Genomic DNA, 22,425 nt, shown 5'->3' with positions numbered 1-22,425 from the left:
CTGGTTCTTAGATTACTCTCCCTTGGAAAGGTCACTCTTTTTCCTGGTTCAAATCAATACCGGGCACACAGTAGATGTTCTATAAAAATAGCACTAGAGAGGATATTTGGGGTTGACAGTTGGAATATGTGCATACAGCTTTCCCTTAAAGAGCATACATAGACTTTACTCAGCCCCCTGGACAGTACCTTTCTTATTTTGCCTTGGGGTGTTTCTGTCCTGTCTCTGACTCTCTTGGTATCTCATTGATTCATTGTCTCTCTCTCTCTCTCTCTCTCTCTCTCTCTCTCTCCTTTTTTAGGTGTTGGGGGGTTGGGGGGCGGGGGGCAGGTAAGGAGGAGTACTCAGTGTCTTTAAATCTTGGACTAGCATTCTTGTTGAAGTTGTTGTTGTTCTTTCTTATCAAGTAGTGTTCTCAGAACATCTTCATTACAGGTACTCTTCAGCACTTCTCTATATGCATTGCAGAATGGCCATACCTTGCATTCACTGAGATAACACTGTTCTCAAGATAGCAAGCAAGTTGTAGTTCTTGTTTCGTCCCTAAGCCCTAGTCTCACATTGATCTTGTAGTCTTCCTTTGTCTCTATCAGGGCTTTGTGCCCATAAATCTTTAAAAAAATTATTTCTAAATTAAATATTTCAAATATTCGCGAAAGCATAAGAAGGTAATGAGATTAGCCTCCATATACCCAAGCACTGGTGACCTCTTCGGTGCTGGAGGTCTCAGCATTGGCCAAGCAGCTGGTGTATAGCCCACAGGGCCTTGTGGCGGTTGGCCAGGCCCTGCCAGTGGTGCTGGGAACTTAGCAATTTTGTGTGTGGAGGTATTTTTTCTGGGGCTTTTCACATTTTTACTCCTCAGTGGAAAGTGTAGGGAGATGGGACAAATGGACTTTGTAGGCTCTGTGGGCTAATAGCCCAAGTTTTCTTTTTGCCTTCTCGTGTTCTTATACTGCTGCAGCCTCTTTGTGGATAAAATGGGAATAATTATTCATTTATCCATTCTAGATATGGTCTTTATTCTTAGAACTTACACTTAGGTAAAGGAAATGATATATTAGTAAAATAGGAAACAGAGAGATAGGCTCTCTGAGAACTTAGAGGAGGTAGAAGTACTTCTGGCTGGACAAGTCTGGGAAGGTTTCATGGAAAGGGTGAATTGGAGACAGTCCTTGATGTGGATTTGCATATGGGGAGATCAGAGGAGTAGCAGACACAGGCAGAGAATACATGGAGGCACAGAGGTGAAGAGAAAAGTGTACATCATAGGGGTTCCGCTTTCCTCCTGCTCATAGGAAGTGAGAGGTCAAATGAGGTTACATCTTTGGAGTTCTTTGAAAGAAAAGGCCACCAGCTTATGTACCTGGTAATATCCTATCAATAGAGGACCTCACAAACCCAGTCTGTGCAACAGGATGTGTGGGTGCGTGGAAAGACCCATGAAGGCTGCAGTGGCCGCCTCACTACTCCCTGGTTGCGGGGCTACAGGGGCCTACATGTGTAGGTTATGCCTGTGCTGGCACCTGCAGAGTTAACGGATGGGGCTAAAACCTAGCCAGGCTCTGCTAGCAGAACTAGTCCAGGCTGTTTCTGCCCTGAGAAGCACCTTGTTCTGATTTGCCAAGGGCATCATGAGGGCTCAGAATCTGCTTCCTTTTGTTTCTTAGTAGTGCCCACATATCATGGCCAAATATTTATGATCTCACTGCAATATAATTTGTTAAATGACTTCTTTTAGCCATCTGTAGGGACTCAGTCATCATTTTGAAGACTGGCTTGATATCAAACATTTGCAGAAATTCAGAAGGACACATTCTACTCTCTCAGTTCCATTTTTGCCTTCTGTTCTCCCTGCCACCAACTCAGGTTGAATGCTCAGAATCCCTCCACCACAGGTGAGGATGAGACAACTAAACTGCTCAACACCTACCTCCCTGGGTGACCTGAAGTGCTCAGGGCACTGGACCCCACCCCTGCCCCTTCAGTATCAGGGTCTTCCTGTCCCTTTGAGGCCATCTTGCTACCTGTGTCCTCGTGACCCCCCTGTTGTTGCTGTTGCTCCTGAACCTTTCTGGCACTGTTTCCTTGCTTCTCTATTCCTTTCTCCCTTATCCTAGTTGGTTTAATTCTGGAAGGTCAGAGATTTGTTAGAGAGAAGGAAAAGGAGGATTACAGGTGAGGGAGAGCCAGGAAGGAAAACGAAGGAGGAAGATAGGGAGCAACATAGCAGTAGAGGCCAGGAAAGTAGTAATACAGGCCACATTTGCAGTTCCACTGGGGGTGAGGGGGAAACAACCAGAACGACGTTTCAGGGACAGAAGCGTCTCTGTCACCACCATCTGCCCCAGTAACAAGCTGACCTTGCTTTCCTCAGGTGTCCTCATGACTTCCCCTGCAGACCATGTCTATGATCCTCTTTGCCTGTGTGGTGAGGGTGAGGGATGGACTGCCCCTCTCTGCCTCCACTGACTTTTACCACACCCAGGATTTTCTGGAATGCAGGCGACGGCTCAAGACTTTAGCCTTGCGACTGGCCCAGTACCCAGGTCGAGGTTCTGCGGAAGGACGTGACTTCAACATACAGTAAGCAAGCGTGTTCACTTTTCCAGAACATCTGCAAACTTTGGGTTACTTTTAACCATATGTCGGGGTAACATTAGGCTGATCACACTGTGTGTTTAGAGTGGGTCTGCTGTCAGACAGTGGTCTGAGGTGGTGGGTATTTACAGCCATAGAATTGAGGGAGCAGGATTGCCCCACCCTTGCTCGGAGCATGCTGCTTGCCCTTCTGTTAGTGGAGTGCTCACGAGCATCAGGAGACTTGGGTTCAATCACTTTTCATGCCTTTAGTTTGGTAGTTTATTCTGCCTTAGATGGGGGCGGGGGGAGTCTAGATTATAACATCAGGGAAGGAAAAGGACGAGAGTGGGAAAGCCAAGAAAATAAAAGACTCATGGTTCTTTTTTTTTTTTTTTTTTAAGATTTTATTTATTTATTTGACAGAGATAGAGACAGCCAGCAAGAAAGGGAACACAAGCGGGGGGAGTGGGAGAGGAAGAAGCAGGCTCATAGCAGAGGAGCCTGATGCGGGGCTCGATCCCAGAACGCCAAGATCACGCCCTGAGCCGAAGGCAGAAGCTTAACGACTGAGCCACCCAGGCGCCGCAAGACTCATGGTTCTTGCCTTTAGTTTTTCCTTTTTAAATTTTTCACCTTTTTAAAAATTTTTTAAATTTTAAAACTTTTCTTATGTAACAGCAGCAGGGGAGTGAATAATGAACACAAGTAGGTCCCTTTTCTTTTTTTTTTTTTTTTAAGATTTTATTTATTTATTTGACAGAGAGAGAGACAGCCAGCGAGAGAGGGAACACAGCAGGGGAGTGGGAGAGGAAGAAGCAGGCTCCTGGTGGAGAAGCCTGATGTGGGGCTCGATCCCAGAACGCAGGGATCACGCCCTGAGCCGAAGGCAGATGCTTAACGACCGCACCACCCAGGCGCCCCATGCAGGTCCCTTTTCTGAAGGAACTTAAAGTCTCATGAGGAAACAAGAGCGATATCTAACTGAATATAATAGAGTGGGGAAAACGCTCCAGCGGAAGTAGGAATCAGGTGGTTCCAATAATCCTAGTAATGATGGCTAGTGTTATTCAGTGTTTTCTATATGGCAGGCACTATCCTAAGCGCTTTCTTGGCTTGTGAGGTGGGTGATAGTATTGTACGTGTTTACAGAGGAGGAAAGTGAGGTAAGGGAGCTAGCTGAGGTTGTCCTGTTAGTATTTGGTAAGGCCAGGATTGGAATGCAGGCAGCTGGGCTGCAAGGGCTGCTCCTCATGTGTTATATCGTTTCTTATTCTAGGGCTTAGAGCAAGAAGCCATTCTACAGAAGGGATCGGGGGCTACAGAGGGTTTGAAATCTCAAAATGGCTTGTCATAGATTTTACATCATTGTTTTCCATTATTTAGGCCCTCACTTACCAAGTCCTTTCTGCTCCCCTTGAACAGTACATTTTTAGTTGACCTGATAAGATGGGGTCATTTTAGGGGATTTCAGCTTCGGAATCAGAAAAACGAGAGAAGTCCCGGCTTGATTCCAGACCTGGTGGTGTGGTCAGGCGAGAAGGGACCGGCCTGAAGGGGGCGCCAGGTGGCAAGCACGTGCTGCTGTCACCCTGTGGTGTGGGTTCCAGGTGCTCAGGAGCAGAAACTGAGCTGCATCTGCCTGCATTTGTGGCTCCTTTCTCCGGGTGCCTGAACCCACCTTCCTCCCTGTGCCTTCCTCATTATTCTGAGTATCTAACATCCTATGGGAACTTGGTGCTGAACTGCAAATAGGAAAACTTTCCTCGGATAAGAAAAAGAAAAGAGGTCTGTGACTTCAAATGACATTCTGGGTGCTTCAGTAGTTTTTTGAAAACTGGCATGTAAAATGTTCTGTTCATTCGTATTTTGGATTAAATAGTCCCCATTGTTTTCACAGCTGAAACAGGCTCCCTCTTCCCCCCGCCCCCGCACAGGTGAGGGGTACTGTAGCTCATTTTACAGTTAAGGAGTTGAAATATTTTCCCACACTTACCATTAGCAAATGACAACAACAGGAATGTATTCTCTCAGAGTTCTGGAGGCCAGAAGTCTGAAATCAAGGTGTCATGCTCTCTTGGAGGCGCTAAGGAAGACCCTTCCCGTGCCTCTCTACTACCTTCTAGTGGTTGCTGGCAGTCCTTGTCATTCCATGTCTTGTAGAAGAGTTACTCCAGTCTCTGCCTTCTTGGTCACATGGCCTTCTTCCCTCTGTCTCTGTAATGAAATTTCACACCAGTATTGGATGGAGGCTTCCCTAATCCATTATAACCTTATTTTATCTTGATTGTATCTGCAAAGACTATTTCCAAATAAGTTCATATTCATAGGTACTGGGAGTTAGGACTTCAACATATTTTTTGGGGAGACACAAGTTAGCCCACAAATAGAAATACTCCCATCCCAGAGAGACTTAAGTTCTTCTGGAAAGTTCCTTGTATAAGGAGGAAGTTATCTTTTTTTTTAATTGACAAAGTTTTTATATAGAGACTTCCAATTGTGAAAAGATAGAACAGTATAACCTAAAAACTCTTTGCCAGAAACATCCTGAAATGTGGGTAAATGTATATGAAAAATTGTTTTAAATGTGTAGCTGAGCTTGAAAGAAAGAATTCCTGAGGTGCCAGAAGTGAAGGGGAACAAAATGTTAGGGTGCTAAGTGTGTGAGCTGACACTGAGGCTCCTGGGTAACCAATCATGATAAACTCAGGACTTGAGTCTCAGCACACATAAAGCGCTCTGGGTTTATGTCGGCTGAGGTGTTGGAACAAGACCCACACTTGAAGAAGGCATTCTTGTCAGGCGACAGCCCTTGTGGAATGGTGATAAGTGAGAAATAGCTGCCCACCAGTACAGGAGCTGCTCATTTCTACTTGGCTTTGAATGGGAAGGAAAAACAAAATCTCTTCTAAGACATTGAAGCCCTGCTTCTGTGCCTCATGTAGGATTGGGGTTTAAGTTTATTCCCCCCATGGTCTAGAAATTCCTAAGCCAAGGTTCAATGATCAGTCTTGGTTCCAGACTGATGACACTCCTGGAGTAGCTGGCCAAAGCAAATGGAAAACCACTCTGGAAGGAGTGTGCCCCAACTCAGTCGTTGAGAGAGTCTTACAGAAAAAAAAAAAGAAGTTCCACACTGGTGCCCTCTCACCAAAAATTACAGAGCACCAAAGGAGCTCTTCCACAACATGTGGGAGTCAGTAGACCACAGAGAGAAGAAGTCGAGTCCCCGAACCTGAAATGATAGCACGACAGTCTGAAAAGTAGTAGAAGGAGGAAACTCTGCATCAGTTTTATGAGACCAGAATAACCCCAATACCACAACCAGATGGAGACAGTGCAAGAGAGGAAAATTATAGGCCAGTCTTAACTTCGCATAGACACAAAAGTCCTAAATAAAACATTAGCAAAGTAAATCTGGCAGTTGTGTGTATGTGAATATGTACAAACTACACCTTTATTTCAGGATGCCGGGATGCTTGAACATGAGAAAGCTATTGATGTGGATTAAAAAAGAAAAATATTTTGCTCTATAGATGCAGAGAAGTCCGAGGCTACCTCTCCCTTGTGGAACACGCATCCCTCATGCAGGAATCAAAAAGAGTGATCACACGCTGTCAGTGGCAAATAACTGCTCTCTAGTTTAGAGGAAGGACAAGAAGGGCACAGCTGGTAGGCCCAGCTGAAGAGACAATACACACGCAGCAAACGGCTACAGGGCTGTTCGAGGCCAGGCAAGGGCAGGGCACAGGCACGGCTGTGTCTGAGTATGGGGCCGGAATACAGGGTCTGCTCCCTGCTAATGCAGATGTTGCTCTTTTGTTTCAGTTTTTCTTCTTTGCGGGATGTGGCTTGCATGGCTATCTGCTCCCGCCAGTGTCCAGCAGCCATGGCCTTCTGCTTCCTGGAGACCGTGTGGTGGGAATTCACGGCTTCCTATGACACCACCTGTATTGGTCTAGCCTCCAGGCCATACGCCTTTCTCGAGTTTGGTTTGTAACCTTCTTTCTTACATATTGCTTTCTCTTACGGCATTGTATGTGTCGAACTAGATGGTTTAGATTTGGCTTTGATGATCAAGGAAAACCCCTGGATGTGCTATGACATGTCCCTGGAGGTCAGCCTGGTACCCTGAGATTTCACAGTGATTGAAGTGGCCCGGAAAGCTTCAAGGCTTAGCACTAGCTTCCCATCTCCTCAGAGCCTGAGGCAGGGTTGGGGAATGGTGAAACCTGTTTCGTTTATTCCCCATAGTCCTCTGAAGCAGGGGTCCGCAAACTGTGGTCCGAGGGCCAGCTGCCTGTTTTTGTAAATAAAATGGAACACAGCTGCGCTCATTCTTTTACGAGTCGCCTGTGGCTGCTTTGCCCCTCACCAGCAGAGTTGAGTAGTTGTGACAGAGACCATATGGGGCCTAGAAGCCAAAAACATTGACTACCTGGCCCTTTAAGAAGGTTTGCCAACCCCTGCTCTAGAAAAAGTACTACTCAGCGGGTGGTATGTGAACCTATTTGCCTACTCTGAGGTAGGTACAGAGCGAGAGAAAAAGTGTTCAGGAATCCATACAGTAATTTGACATTCCTGCAGTCTTTTTATTGCATTTAATCAGTCTGCATCCATTTGAAAATAAGAAAACTGGCCCTTCGCTCAGAGGGCTGAGAAATACTGCTCTGGAAGAGGGTAGTTTTTTCCTAGGCGTTGCCAGAGAGGCCTTGTAGAGGCTTGATAATTATAGTGTATGCTCTGTTTCTCTCAGGTGAGTCAAGTCGTCCTGCGCTCTTGGGAGAACAGGAGCTGAGGTGGGCGTTGGGGGGCCTTCTGTGGCCTCTGTGTAGACAGCTGCTGTCTCTGCGATGCTCTCGAACGAGGGGCTGGCCGCAGTTGGTGGGTGCAGAGAAGCGTTGCCACATGTGCTTTCTGGAACTACTGCCAGAGCCCTCAGACTCCCTCATGTGGCCCACCAGCTGGTGCATTTCTTTGTCACCCAAGAGGTGCTGGGGAAGTCCCTGGGATGCAGGCCTCTGCCTGGTAGACCTGTGACACAGACAGAAGGTTCTCCCCAAGCCTCACTATGAGGCCTCGTTCACTGCTGCTCTGAGCCCCGCTTCTTCCGCAAAGAGGGCACGCTAGCCCTGGACAGACCACAGCTGTGGTGTCCCTAGGCTGTCAGTCCATTAGCAGCCATGGGCTGTGTTCTTCACCCCCCTCGGCTCTGCATGTGCCTAAAGGATCTGATCTGTGCCTGATCTGACAGCAGACCCTTCCCCGGCATCATGTTTGCTCCCTACTGAGTGAGAGGAGAATGTAATAGTAGGTATTCTAGGTATGCATTACGCATCATTTTGCTTTGCCAATATGTATGAAACTGTACTTCAAATACTAACTAAAACTTGGTAATGGGTTAATACTAAGAAATATAAAATAATTAAAACCAATACCTTTCAAATATATAATCTCAGTTTGTATAATATATTCACATTTATTTGTGATTTTTTTTCTCACATGACTTTTTTTTAGGGTAATTAATTCAAGAATAACTGTCTCCCTTTTTTAAGCTTTAAAACATTCTGTGAATTGCCCTGGATTGTACTGTCAGCAGTGGCTGAGCTAAGACTCAAGCCCCTATCCCTTGACTCCCTTATCGCTGAGGTTCTGGAAAGCATTGTTCCCTTCTCCGTAGACACTCCTGTTTTAAGTATTATGTGCTGAAGAGATCGGTGAGACCAGTAATGACGCATAGTAATCATTTGACCTTTGGGTATACCTTGACACTCTGGCTGACTTACTCGCTGGCTTAGAAGTGTAAACTTCATTTCGCACTTATTGTTCTATGATACCCATTCTGATGCAGCTGCTTAACTTGGGTTGCTCTCTTTTTGCAGACAGCATCATTCAGAAAGTGAAGTGGCATTTTAACCATGTAAGTTCCATTCAGATGGAGAGCAGCTTAGAAAAAATTCAGGAGGAACTGGATTTCCAGCCTCCAGTGGTTCTCACTCTGGAGGACACAGATGTGGCAAATGGGATAATGAATGGTCACACACAGATACACTTGGAGCCGGGTAAGTGGTTCGCTGCGCTCTGGTGTTGACGGTGAGGTGACATTAGGTATTTCAAATGGACATTGACTTTTTTTTTTTTTTAATCAGGGAGGTGTTTTTGGGGGTGGGTGCATAAAATATGTGGGGAAATATATGGACTGATCCTGTTTCCTGGTGACTGTCACAAAACACTTGACTGTTACGATAGTGAATTGATGGGGGAAGGGGGCAACTCATGATGACATTCGGGAGAGTGACTTGGCGGGTCGTTCTCTTAGCCTGGGTGAAGTCTGCAAGTTTAAACATAAAGGAAGTCACTTACTAAATTGTATAGATTTGTACATGCTCTTTCTCTCTCTCTCTCTCGTTTCTCTCTATTTTTCCCTTTGACAGTGAATCCTTATCTCATCTCATCACTTAGTGCAACATTGCAAATCTCCACTGAGAAACTCCTGTCCCCCTTGACAGAGGGAGGGAAGGGTGGTGGGGATGAGAGCAGGCTGGGCCAGAGCTGTGGCTTCTGTTGCTCTCACTGTCTGGTTCCCTGTGAGCCCTGGGGACATCCCTCTGTCCCCGTGGTTTACTGAACTGAGTGCCCCCCATGACACAGTCTGGCATTAACACCATTAGCCACTCAATACCTAGCATGTAATAAAGCATAATTTTTTTTGCATTCCTTGTTACAATTACACACAATTATAGCAATTTTTAAATAAAGTGGATATTTACATCTGAAGCATTCTGTAATGGTGTAAGAACTGAATCCTTCTTTGAAAGCTAGAGCTGTCTACACTATAACAGTCTAATTATTTTAACAATTTTTATACTAAACTCATTGCTTGAACTTTAAAAGTGGTGTATTAAAAATGTTCACATTTTTGGCTTAACTTTGTGTTTTGATTTAAACTATTTTGACCAATCATTCCTGTATTGGCTCTCATGCCAACCAATAAGTTGTCATTTATACTGGGAATGGACTTAACTTCCGTAGAAGGAAGACTGGGTATTTAAACCCCAAGCTGCTTCTTTTGCCTTATGTAAAGATGGGGTAACTTTGTAATATGTATTTTGTTTTTTAACCTCTTAGACAAGAGAAGCAAAATCCAGAAAATGTCAACTTGCTTATCTTTTTAGGACATTTTACTGTGGTTTGACTCACTCTATTGTCCCGAGGCTAGAATCTTACAGGTAGCATGTTCTGTTCTAACAGGAACTTTGATAAAAGCTCAGTGGAAACTCTAACATACTAACAAAAGGCATCAGTTGGGTTGTGGGTAGATACTTGTGTGTGTGTGTGTGTGTGTGTGTGTGTGTGTGTGTGTGTGTGTGTGTGAAATGTAAGGACAAGAAGGGATGGTTTTAAAAGATCACAGTAAGAGAATGGGGGGGGGGAGTCACCATTTAATTGTGTGACCCAGAATCAGCCTTAGCAGGTATCTTTGAAGAGAGAATGATCATTTGTTCTGGAGTTCCAGAAACAGCTTATAGCTCAAATAATCGATGTTGCCCTCCTCTTCTCAATTATTTTAGAGTTTAAGAAACTGCATTTGCTGCAAATTGCTTTAGAAGCACAGAAGACACTGAATACTGTCCTTGTTCAGACATTGAGAGTTGAAGTATATGATAGAAATGCTATCAGAATTTGACAACCAATTTACAGATAAAGCCATAAATTGCTTCAAATTGGGATTTCTCAATTTAAGTCATATTGACATTTTGTACTGGGTAATCCCTCGTTGTGAGGGGCTGTCTTGGGCATTGTAGGATATTTAGAAGCCTTCATGGCCTCTACCCACTAGATGCCAGTGACACCCTGTTCACAGAGTTGACAACCCAAAATGTCTCTAGGCGTTGCCTGATGGCCCCTGAGGGGCTAATTGCCCCGACTGAAAACCATTGCTTTAAATAGAAAGAAAATCAGACCTTGAAAACCTGTGCTTACTCAGAGAAGGACCTCTTTCTGGAAGAACTCACTTCGGATTCCAGATCCATTCTGTCCTTCATTTCTTGCCTTTTTTGCTCTCTAACAGCAACTGCTTTTAATTAATACGTTTGTAATTCTGTGTTTAACATACTGAGCCTATCATTAGTGGAGGTCTAGTTAATGTCTTTGTTTATTTTTCTTTCATATAGAAATTATTTTCACTAGACACTTATTTTTTTTAATTGTGAAGCTCCTAATTTCCGAATGGAACCAGTGACGGCCCTGGGTGTCCTCTCGCTTATTCTCAACATCATGTGTGCTGCTCTGAATCTCATCCGTGGGATTCACCTCGCAGAACATTCTTTACAGGTAACCTTTTTTATTATAGTTTAAATTAAAGGACCTATGTGGGGATACAGTTTACTCATAGAGTTATTATGCACAAAGATTTCAAGTTTTTAAAATTAAAATATGATGTTTATGTTCAGGTTTATTCTTTATAGTTGGTTGAACAAATATGAGACTTGCTCTTTTGTATCTGTTGTCCTCAGAAGCCAAAGGGGCTGCCGGGGTAGCTGGTGAGAAATAGCGTGCTACGGGGACATCCGTTGGGCCCCAGGAGTCACTCCAGGGGCCCGATTGCTCAAGAGCAAATTTGATTCTGAGACTTTGAGGTTCAGGCTGTTTCTCCCTTGGAAATGCAGCCTCCTACTCTGATTTATATCGTGCAGGTGCCACCTTCCCCGTGGTTTTGTCAGGGAACCGTAGTCCCAGGCAGCCGATTCACCAGCCTGCTCCAATCAAAGCAACTTTCTATTTCAGTGCTTTCCAAATATTTTTTCCTAAGTTTTCAAGTATTTAAAACACTTATAAAAAGTACAGAATCATTGTGGGCATAAACAGAGAGATACTACTTTTAAAAATAGAGCCATAAAGCTCACAGCCATGACTGTGGTAGCCCAAGTCCGAAGCACAGCTGAGGCTGAGTCTCAGGGGACTAATGTAGGCTGACCTGTGTGGAGAGTGGCAGCAGTAACCGCCTGTCACCACATCCTGTCTTTAGCCAGCGTGTCCTGTGGCTCCCACTCTTATGTTTTTATGATTATTCACACCCAGATACTGGCCACGCATATGCATGCACTAGAAAAGGTGCCTGGCCAACAAGATGGTAAAGTATGGTGTGGTGATATCACTAAGGAGGTAGGCGGTACCTGGGGGTGGGCAGAGTTAGGGAAAGCTGAGTACTGACAGATGAGTAGGATTTTGAGCGGGAGTGGTGTTCGGGGGCAATCCAGCTTGGGGGCTTAGCACAGATGCACAGGGACATGATGGCACGTGGGGTGTCCAGGCTGTTGAAAACAGCTGCATGCCGACCCTTGTTCTGGTAAATAAACAGGGACTTACGTCTCCCCCAGCCAGGGATTTTGTATTATCAACCGCACCAGAGCGAATGAGGTGTGAGGAGCTTCATGTCCTAGTGTTTCCATTCATCTGAATATTCCTTTTGTGTTTCTTACATTTGTTTTAGGTTGCCCATGAGGAAATTGGAAATATTCTGGCTTTTCTTATTCCTTTTATAGCCTGTATTTTCCAGGTGGGTGAAACATTGATATTTTGGTGAGGGGGTTGAACCCCATGGCCTTATTTTGTTCTTCTGTTGGAGCCATCAGCAAGTTTCTAGATGTGATTTTGTTCCACCAAGACATGTCATGGACAATACCGATCCTTCCAGGAAGGACCCTAGGCCCATCCTGCCCAGTCGTCTCATTTTACAGAGGAAGAACTTTGGGCTCAGAAAGGGAAAGCCACTTGCCCTAGGCCACAGAGCCTTTGACAATGGCGGAACAGAAGCCAGGAATTTGGACTCGACTCCCAAGAAGGGAGGGATGAGATTGCCGTGGGGATTGGGTTGGGTCTGACTAACGGGAGGCAGGGTCTTACTTATTGTCAGGGAAGCCCAGGTATAGAATAGTCTTTCTGCAGAAGTAACAACTACTTATACATGTTTTTGTTTTTGTTTTTGTTTTAAACCCAGGACTAGGGGTGCCTGGGTGGTGCAGTCGTTAAGCGTCTGCCTTCGGCTCAGGGCGTGATCCCGGTGTTCTGGGATCAAGCCCCACATCAGGCTCCTCCGCTGGGAGCCTGCTTCTTCCTCTCCCACTCCCCCTGCTTGTGTTCCCTCTCTCGCTGGCTCTCTCTCTCTGTCAAATAAATAAAATCTTAAAAAAAATAAAATAAAATTAACCCAGGACTAAGTTAAAAAGAACTGTTTTTAATAGTAATGCCATCTGACTCAAGTCTATTCTTAGGAAATGAGATAAACATTACAACATTAATAGTGGGCTTTGATTATTATTTAGTTATTTTCAAGTAAACTTCATACTTCAGGGGTAGAATAAATGGAGCTTTTGAATCTCCTATAGGCAGAGTTACTTCTAGTAAAAAAGCCTAAATGTAATTTTCTTTCCTCATCCTCCACAAAGGCTAGGACTTTAGTACTTTCTCTACATTCTTAAGCTTTTTTTTTTTTTTCTCCTTTCAGTTAAAATTTCTGTTCTCAGGTCACTTCTTCTCTCTTCCACATCCATCCTAGAATGGTCTGTTTTTTAAAGAATGACATGATTGTGTCAAAAGAAATTTTCAAACCAGGACTGAAAGTGCCCTCATTTTTGAGAAATCAGAGCCTTGGGTGTTGCCATTTGAAGTGCCCAAAGCCTGCATTTCAGGGCGGTGGGGGTCTTACCCTCGGCCTTCGCCTTCGTTCCCTCCACTGCATGCATGCACTTGAATGGCCCTTTCAATGGGGACCTCTCTCCCACCGCTGGAGCTGGAGCTTAAGCCTTTGTTGAGTTGCTCTGTGTTTTGAGAACGTGCTTCTTGTTTTTTTTCAACGTGGAACCAAAAAATTACTTTTTACCTTTTGCAGGACAAGAATGGCCTCTTTTCTGTGGGAGAGCCCTGTACAAAATATTGGTCACTCTCCTGGCTGTGAGACTTTCCCTGTGTCAGAGACGTTTTTGAAGACATGATAAGGGGGATGTCTAGGGAACGTTGGTCCCTGATAGAGTTGTAACTCAGGAAAAACAAATGGTAAAAGCATGGCTCCTTTCCTGCCTGTCATGACTCCCCTGAAGGAAGAATCCAGTTGGAGGCCCGTCGGCTTTGTTGGGGTGTTTTGGCCTGGCTTTCTGCCCCTTACCTACATCTCTTCCTCCACAGCCCACAGCCGGGGCAGTTCTGTCTGTATTTCTTACGCGTGTTAGAGTGTCGTGTTCTCATCCCTCCTGTGACATCTGTTTCACTTCTCTTCTCCCTTCTGAATCTCCACTTTCACCCAGTGATTGGCAGCAACCTCCCCCAGCGCTTCCAGGCCCCACTGTAGTGAATTCGGGTTAGTAAGCTAACGTGCGTGTGGGTGCAAGGCGTGAACCTCGCAGCCGGCCCCTGGTCCTCTCCCCCCTCTGATCGGACTGCCCGTTCCGGTGTCGTTTCAGTGTTACTTGTACCTGTTCTACAGTCCGGCCAGGCCTCAGAAGGTGCTGCTGCTGCTGCTCTTGATCTGCCTGGGCAACGTGTACCTGCACGGGCTGCGGAACGTCTGGCAAATCCTCTTCCACGTAGCAGTGGCTTTTCTGTCTTCGTATCAGATACTGACCAGGCAGCTTCAGGAGAAGCAGTCTGACTGTGGAGTTTGAAGGTGACCCGGTGTGATGAATGGATCCTTCGGCTTTCTTAGGAGGCTCATCTGTTTCCCTTCTGGCTTCTCGACCTCACCTCAAGTTTCCACCCTTGAAGTTCCCTTCGACCAAACTAGGCTGAGACCGCAAGTGGGGGATTTTTAACAGGTGCAGTGGAAGGCGCGAGGTGGCTTGAGACCCAGGCCCGGTTTTGTGCGGAGCCTTACGGCAGAATCTCCGGGTCAGCACCTCTCCTTAGGACAGCAGAATCGGAGGGCTCACTCACAAGGAGCATTATGGGAAGATCAGAACGGCGTTGTTTTGGTCTTTTAAATGGAATGATGCAATAAACCACTAGATTCAATAACACTAGTTTTAAGTAACTGGCAGTTGTCTCTGAGGAACCACTTTAAAACCCGCATCAGCTTTTCAGTCTAAATGTGACTTGGTTAGTTTTTTGTAGAGGGTCAATACAGGGTGAATTAAAAATTTTAAAATATGGTTCAGAAATATAAGCTAGATAAATTTTGTTTACATTTTTTGATAACGTAGGTCCGATATGATACCTTTAGAATATTTAGATATATTTTGGATATAAATTGAACTTTTCTTCATTTAGGGAAAGGACAAACTTAAGCTGAGAAAATGGTTAAGAAAGCTGAATTTATTTAATTTATATGTAACTTTTTATGGTGGTGGGGCTGCGCGGGTACAGAAATGTTTCGTATTTATTTGCAGGGTATATCTGAACATTTTAAAAATTGAGTAACCAGTGCTACTGGATCATAGCTTGTGAGCGTGAGCATGAGCTTATGAGCCTGAGAATTTCAGGATTCTTTGCAGTGGGCCACAGACTGGAGTAGGTGAATCACATGGATTTGCATTAGTGGCACTTTACAGATGCAGGTGGTATTAAAAAAAAAAAAGCTGTTGTCATCAGCCTTGTACACGGCAGCTGAATGCCTGTCATTTGAATGATAATCAGTGCCTGACCCTGTGTACCTGTTCCCAGAAGCCCTCCCAAATTAATTCTCCTCTACACCTTTCCCAGTCATCTTAATTAGATCGAGGGCCTCATTCTTTATGAACAGGAGTTAAGTAGGTGTTAACTTTTTTAAAGCTTCATCAAGATATAACTAACCGTGTGCTCTGCAAAGTTATTTCTCTTCTCTCGTTGTCAAAACAGTTGTTCGATTACAGCTTTCCAAAATGGGGCTCTGAATAAGATCCCTTAGGTCGCCAGAAATTTCAGCCTGGGTTGTCCGGTACCATTCAGGAGGCCATCTGGGGAGCTTGCCCTTTGGATTCTTCTTGGTAGAAGTCTGGAATCTGAGTAGCTCAACTGCAATTGCATGGGATTTGGGGTTGAATTATGTGGTCTTGATAAATTGGAAAATCCTACTTTGATAGTTTTTGAAAGTTGAAAACCATTGCAAGAGATACTGAGTCCGCGGGGAAAGCAAGAATATTATTTTAGGGAGTTGAGTCGCACTTGATTGTTACTGTTAGTGCATTGCTACTGGGCTGCCTTGATGTCACTTTAAGGAGAACAAGTTTATGTGACTGGAAACTGTTGGGAAAAATGTCGCCGCAGTCATTTTATTTTCTTATAATACAATTTTCTGTTTTTAATCAAAGTATCTGGATGTGGAAGGTATATTGGCACCATCTTCAGAGGTCAAGGTCACAGTTGTCTCTCCTTCGATTCTGCATCCGCATAATTTTCTGCATACCCAGCAGGTGAATCTAAAGGCTTTTTAGGACATAATTTTGAAGAGACGGTAAAATAGAATGGGAAGCCAAGGAGGGGAGACAAATCCTTGTACATTAGAAGCACCAAAAAAAAAAAAAAAGGCTTTAAAAGTTGGTAAGAACAGTTTACAAGTGAATTGTGTGTTTATTTGGGTTTTTTTGAGACCTTGTGTTATTGGTGTTGCGTGTAGCCCTGTACCCCAGATGCTCTTGCTCTTGGGGTCTGAGCCTGTGATTCACATTCAGCAGGAGGTAGAGAACCATCCCTGAGGAGGAGTCTCCCTAGTGAATGCCTCCTGCACGAGCCGGGATGTTATCTACCCTTGGGTGGATGTAGTTGTCATCAATTAGCATCTACATGGGGTTTGAGATTGATTTTTCCAAACAAAAAGGAAAAGATCACTAGACAAACAGCACAAAACAATGACCACATAAACATTGTTTAACTAGAATCCAGCTGAAAGAAGCCTCAGCTCACTGGAGAAACAGACAAGCGATAGGAAAGAAGTTCTGGGGATATTGTCCAAGGGAAATCCCAGGCTGAGGACTGACCTGGTTCAGGCCTGGAGTTTTATGCCCCCCCCCCCGTGTCATCCTTGTTGGCCCCCCATCGCAGGAGGTGTCCTCACGACCCCACAGACTCACTGCTGTTCCAGCACTTTGTTTTCCCAGGGTTAAATGCTACCTGCCCAACTGACCTCGCAGGGGTAGATCTGGGACTAGATGAAACAATGTCGAAAACAAACCTTCAAAGTGCCTTCTGGGATCAGATGCTGCAAGATCTTGAACACCAGGGTACATTATTCCCATCTACTGTATCCGGCTGGGAATGTGGCTCAGCACTCTTGACCAGGGTTTCCCAACCACGGGGCCAAGGCGCAAAGGGCCTTCCCTGCCCCAAGTATGCTGGTCAAAGAAACATGCAGACCCTGGTTTTCATTTCCCTGGGCTAGCCTTACTGGGTGAGGATTGCTCCTGAGTTTCTTTTTCCTGGGCGGAAACAAGTGGGGGCATATTTGGGGTGGCACTTCCTCTCAGGAGACGAGGCCCCACTGCCAGCAGCAGGAGGAATGTGACCAGAGGCTCCTGGTTTTGCTTCTCAGGCTTGCACCCCTGTCACCTGTGAACTCTGATGCAGACATGGTGAGGCAAGGCCCATCATTTTAAAGTTCCTGAGGAGTGGGCAAAAGGGTGTCAAGAAGAGAGCTGAAATTCAAACATTCACCTCGCCTGGAGCTCCCTGCTCTTTTCCTAGGTGCCCCCATTCTCCAGGACTCCTCTGCCTCTTTCCGTGCCTGTCCCGCACATGCCAGCCCTGGACACAGAGGCTGAAACTGGCATCTCTGGAGGGATGAAAGCCATCTTTCATTGTAGTCGATGGGGTGGGTGCAGGAGCTTGAGAGTGGGGGCGGCCTGCACTGAGGCCCGGCCCTCTTCTCTGTGCCCCGCCGGCTTCAGGACACACTTAGGAGTCCATGCTCAGAGGGGGGTAGCATTTTGGGGGTCAGCACTGCCCAGAGTCAAAGATGACACCCAGCAGGGCTGGCTGCCAGGGGCGTGGGAAGCAGGAGACAGGTGAGGAGCAGAGCTGGGGGCCTCAAGCAGCTGCCTCTGGGCATGTCAGGGTCGCATGGGGCACCTTTGTCCAGGACTGCTGTTCGCTGTTCCTCGCAGGAGTCAGCCACTCATTGTAACATGCGGGACAGGTGGCCCTGAGAGCCTGCTGCTGCGTGGGCCCAGAGCAGCACAGGGGAGGACCGGTAAGCAGAGACACATGTGCACCCCTGCTCTGGTATTGCTGACATTCCAGATGTTCCTATGCAGAGTCCCACCCGGGTACGGGGACACCCCACTGTGCACTGTGTTAATAATGGTGGCAGAAGAGAGAGGAGATGTGCCCATGAGAGATGGGGGAGGCCTGGGGATCGGCTTGACTCTTCTCCTCAGTCCTGCACTGCTGGGGGCAAGTCAGGCCCACGGGCCTCAGTGTCCTCGGCTGGGAAGTGACGGTAACAACCCCCGCCCCCCCACATGCTCTCATGAGGATAAAGCCTAGTGGAGGAGACTCCTGGGTGAATCCCTTGGTCGTGGGCAGGAGGAGAAAGGCTTTCACCCGATACAAGTGGGTCCGTGCCCCAGGCAGCACGATGTGGCCACGTCTTCCAGGTTTTACAAGAACGGGCATTTTCTGAGACTGCAATGTAAATGGACTCATTCTTACCCTCTAGAAAGGTAGTAGCCTCTCTTTCTCCTCCTCGAACCTGCGTTCTGCCCTCCAGTCACAGAGCTCTTGGTACCATTGGCGTTGGGCCCCCCAGAGTCCAGGGAGGCCGGTTCTGCTGGTTGGACCCAACCTCAAGGTCCGTCCCTGACCCAAATGAGGAGAGCGCTGATTCTCCTGCCTGGGAGCAGTGATGTCAGACTTCTGTTTCTGGGGAAACGTCTTGGCAGGGAACCTGTGGAAAAGGGCTCGTCATCTGGGAACGGCCGGATATGGGCACATCTGCCCATGTGTACTGACGGCAGAGCTGCTGCCCACAAGCGCCTTTTATTTAGGGCGAGATTGTCAGGTCCGTTGTTCTCACCTGTGCTTGGTACACATGACCTTCTTTAACCTTCATGTGATTCTGGGGTTACTTCAGAAGTATTATTTCATGAGTTATTCGTAGGACTTGACCCCCCCAGAATTCTGTTTTATTTAACAGACTTTTCTACTAAGAGCGTAAAAGATTGAGGCTGATTTAGCCAGGGCAAAACCATTGACTTCATATATTGGTTTTGAATGCTTGCTGTCCATATTGTACAAGCTTCTTACTGTTTTCATGTAATAACAAAGATCTATTTTGAATAAATGATGGGTATGTTTTAACAAACTCTCACACAGTAGTAAAGCCTAAACTCGTGTTAACGTATGTAAAGAATATTGTATAGCCATTTATATACTATGTATATATAAGTTAAATAAGGTGGCTTCAGAAGTGAGAGGAGAATAAATCTAAGGTGCTTAGTAACTTGTGTGTGTTCGCGTAAAAACTTCTTTTTTTTTTTAATTTTATTTACTTATTTGACAGAGAGAGGCGGCGAGAGAGGGAACACAAGCAGGGGGAGCGGGAGAGGGAGAAGCAGGCTTCTCGCTGAGCAGGGAGCCCTATGCGGGGCTCGATCCCAGAACGCTGAGATCATGACCTGAGCCGAAGGCAGACGCTTAACGACTGAGCCACCCAGGCGCCCCTGTATAAAAACTTCTGAGTGACAGGTCTGTTTTCCTAGAGGGTGTGATGTGCACCTGGCATAATGGAGGGGGGACGTTGAGAGATGTGGAATTCAGATCCTCCTGTTCAATGTCTAGACGGGTGCACGGCCTCAGTCCTTAGCATTAACCCCTAGACTCTGGAATGCAATCATGGGTCCAGGAGAGACCTTGGAAAAGCCAACGCAGCAGTCACAGAGCAGCCCTGGGAGGGGAGGGCAGGGAGGCCGCCTTCTCTGCAGGCTCTGCTCCTGCTCACCGCTTACCCTGCTCTACATTGTGAACGCCTGTCTTCGCAGAGGCCCATTTAGTTTTCTTCTCCCAGGACCAGCCCCGCCACAAAGTGGCCAGCAGGAGGCGCAGCTGCCAGCCTGGTTGTCAGGCTCCCAGCCCAGGGGACTTCACGCTTTTGCAGAGGTCCTTCAGGCAGCTGCTGACAGAATTCCCAGAAAGGAAACAAATACACCAGCCTCTCCTGCCCATACCCCAAACACATTGGGGGAATGCATGCTCCAAGTTTCTCTCCACCATATATCCTGAGTACCAAAAACTTTGGGGGGAGGGCAAAAGCTTCCAAAATAAACACTAAGTTATTGGGCTCTAGGATTTGGGAGTTGGCAGAGCCTTGGGACACCACCGGGTTCAACCCCCTTGTTGCTCAGGTGGGGAAGCTGAGGCCTGTCGGAGGGAGCCAGTGCCAGTGCAGCCGAGAGCTCCATCCCCTGGGCTGTGAAGAAGGTACTCTATGCCATCGGCAGCACCGCAGAGAGTAAAAGGGGATCTTGGCCCCTGAAAGATGCCCTTTCTGCGCCAGAAGGGCTGGGTGGCAGTTCAGGCTGATGAATTGCCTTCCTTTTTCTTGGGCTCTACCCGCTAATGGGGCCCGGGAATGGAAGTGCTGCGTGACAACTGCCAAACATCCTTGAGCAGTGCCAGTGGGGGAGTGAGGCTCAGAGAGGAAGGGGTCTCCCTGGGCTCCCCTGGCAGGGAAGCGCTGCCTGGTTCTGCAGTCAGCGTTCCGATGTTGCTGGGTCAGATGTGCAAGACAAATACTAGAAAGTTCATTGAAGAACAGGAAGGAGAGTACCTTCGTGACCTAGGATGGAAAAGTGCTCTTAAAGAACAGTGTTACAGGCACGACCCTTGAGGCAAAATGATTGATTAATCTGATGACATGCAAATAAGGATGTCATGGGCGAAGTTAAATGAATGGGAGATCTTTAGAATGTCTGAAGCCAATAGGGGTCACTATACAAGCAATTCCTCTAGGTCAGCAAGAAAGACAGCAACCTCAGTAGAAAAATGAACAATTTGCAGAAGAGAAAAACCCAAAAAGCTAAGAAGCATAGGAAGATGTTTAAAATCGATGGGTAGTAAGGAGGGCACGTATTGCATGGTGCACTGGGTGTTACATGCAACTAATGAATCATCGAACTTTACATCAAAAACCAGGGATGTACTGTATGGTGACTAACATAGTAAAAAAACATTAAAAAAAATAAGTAGTAAAAAAAAATCCCCTTAATAAAAGTGACTAATAATAACTAAAAAATAATAATAAAATAAAAAATAAAAAAAATAAAATCATAAGAAATACAAAGAAACACATATTAAAACAATAGGAAAACATCACCTTATGCCTGTTTGGCAAAACTTAGCTGGATGGCATTAAGTGTTGGAGGGTGTGGGGGGATGTAGGCCTCCATGCACAGGCAACGTGAAGGGCGACACCACTGTCATGGGCTGAGCTGTGCTCTCCCCGAATGCTTATGTTGAAGTCCTGACCCCCACCCCAGTACCTCAGAACGTCTGTATTTGGAGGTGGGGAGAAGGCGGCCATCTGCAAGCCAAGGAAAGAAGTCTCAGAAGAAACCAACCCTGCGGATACCCTGATCTCAGACTTCCGGCCTCCAGACTGTGAGAAAATAAATTTCCGCTGTTTAGGGGCGCCTGGGTGGTGCAGTCGGTTCAGCATCGGACTCTCGGTTTTGGCTCAGGTCATGATCTCAGGGTCGTGAGTTCGAACCCTGTGTGGGGGTTGACGCTCAGCATGGAATCTGCTTGAGATTTTCTTTCTTTCTCTGCCCCTCTGGCTGTGCTCTCTCTCTCTCTCTCTCAAAATAAATAAATAAATCTTTTAAAAATTTTTATGTTGTTTAAACCACGCAGCTTGTGGTACTCGGCGATGGCGGCTGTAGCACACGAGTCCGGCCACTTACCCAAATTTCATGTGCGCACAGCTCATGGTGCGGATCCTGCATCCTGGTTCTACGTGCCTGGGAGATTCTTCGACAGGTCCTTCAGGGTACAGGTACGAAGTTAAATGTTACAGAAGCATTGTTTGTGCTGGTAGGAAGCAGTGTGTATACCACGGACAGATGAAGCGTGCGGGCTCGCCGTGGAGCGCCACACGGCAGCCAGAAGTAACCAGGTTTCCACGTAACGCAGCAGCGCGGCTGGATCTCTAAAACGTAGAACCGAGCAGAAAAATCGCATGTATATGATTAGAAATGCATGCACACGAAGTGGTAAAATATTTTGTAAGAATATATTTTAAAAGATACGTGTTAAATACATTTGAATGGTTGCCTGCAAGGGGCCAGGAGCATGTGAGCTAGGGATATTAGGAAATTAAAGAAAAGAGCGCTTGCTGGAGTCAGCAGTCAGGTCTGAGGGCCCTGGGTGAGCTGTGGGGGCCTGCGCTGCCCCTGGCGATCTTGCCCTGGGTGTGCCCGGCCCGCACTGGACTTGAGGCCAAGAAGGCCCACCTCTGCGGGGCCTCCAGCCCCAAATGCTGCCAGAGCATTTGAGCCTCCGGGCCCTTCCAGTGGGTGAGGTGGGGGAACTGAAGCTGAGGCCAGGGGCTATAGTGGTCAGGGAGGGCTTCTGGAACCCTCGAGGGAAGGGGAAGGGCGGAAAGCAAAGAGGAGGGGACTCAAGAGGGGAAAGTAGATGGGTGAGCCAGCTTGGCCACCGGGGACTCCCTCCTTCCCAGATTCTCGCTGTCTGACCAGTAGTTTCCTGGCGGAGACTCTTTCCCACATGAGGCCCTCAGCTGAAGGACTCTCACAGGGGATTCTCAGGGAAAAAGGAACACAGCTGCAGGAGGGACAGAGGTGCCCCCAAGGCAAGGCCTTCCTCCCTCCCACCCCAGAAACAGTCTGCTCTGGCCACAGAGCCCACGGCAAGAGCCTGGGGCAG

At 46.6% G+C, this 22,425-nt stretch overlaps 1 protein-coding gene across 4 annotated transcripts in view; it reads left to right on the top strand.

The window, feature by feature from the left end:
* Nucleotides 1–18,985, top strand: part of SEC22C (SEC22 homolog C, vesicle trafficking protein) — a 50,596-nt gene extending 31,611 nt beyond the window's left edge. For 3 of the 4 annotated variants that reach the window (XM_087870130.1, XM_087870129.1, XM_087870128.1), the window contains exons 2-8: nucleotides 2,378–2,586; nucleotides 6,409–6,572; nucleotides 8,463–8,642; nucleotides 10,796–10,914; nucleotides 12,074–12,139; nucleotides 13,765–13,936; nucleotides 14,040–18,985. In XM_087870130.1, the coding sequence (XP_087726256.1) occupies nucleotides 2,405–2,586; nucleotides 6,409–6,572; nucleotides 8,463–8,642; nucleotides 10,796–10,914; nucleotides 12,074–12,139; nucleotides 13,765–13,936; nucleotides 14,040–14,227 (1,071 nt within the window). In that variant the 5' untranslated portion in view covers nucleotides 2,378–2,404 and the 3' untranslated portion in view covers nucleotides 14,228–18,985. The remainder of the gene's footprint in view (nucleotides 1–2,377; nucleotides 2,587–6,408; nucleotides 6,573–8,462; nucleotides 8,643–10,795; nucleotides 10,915–12,073; nucleotides 12,140–13,764; nucleotides 13,937–14,039) is intronic. The other variant, XM_045798144.2, reaches the window with a different exon arrangement.
* The last annotated feature ends 3,440 nt before the right edge of the window (nucleotides 18,986–22,425 follow it).

The sequence above is a fragment of the Ursus americanus genome, chromosome 20, assembly GCF_024610735.1.
Source record: "Ursus americanus isolate L20-20 chromosome 20, mUrsAme1.1.p, whole genome shotgun sequence".
In the NCBI taxonomy this organism is placed as follows: Eukaryota; Metazoa; Chordata; class Mammalia; order Carnivora; family Ursidae; genus Ursus; species Ursus americanus.
Note: the sequence above shows the minus strand (reverse complement) of the source record. Positions and strands in the feature narration are given on the sequence as shown.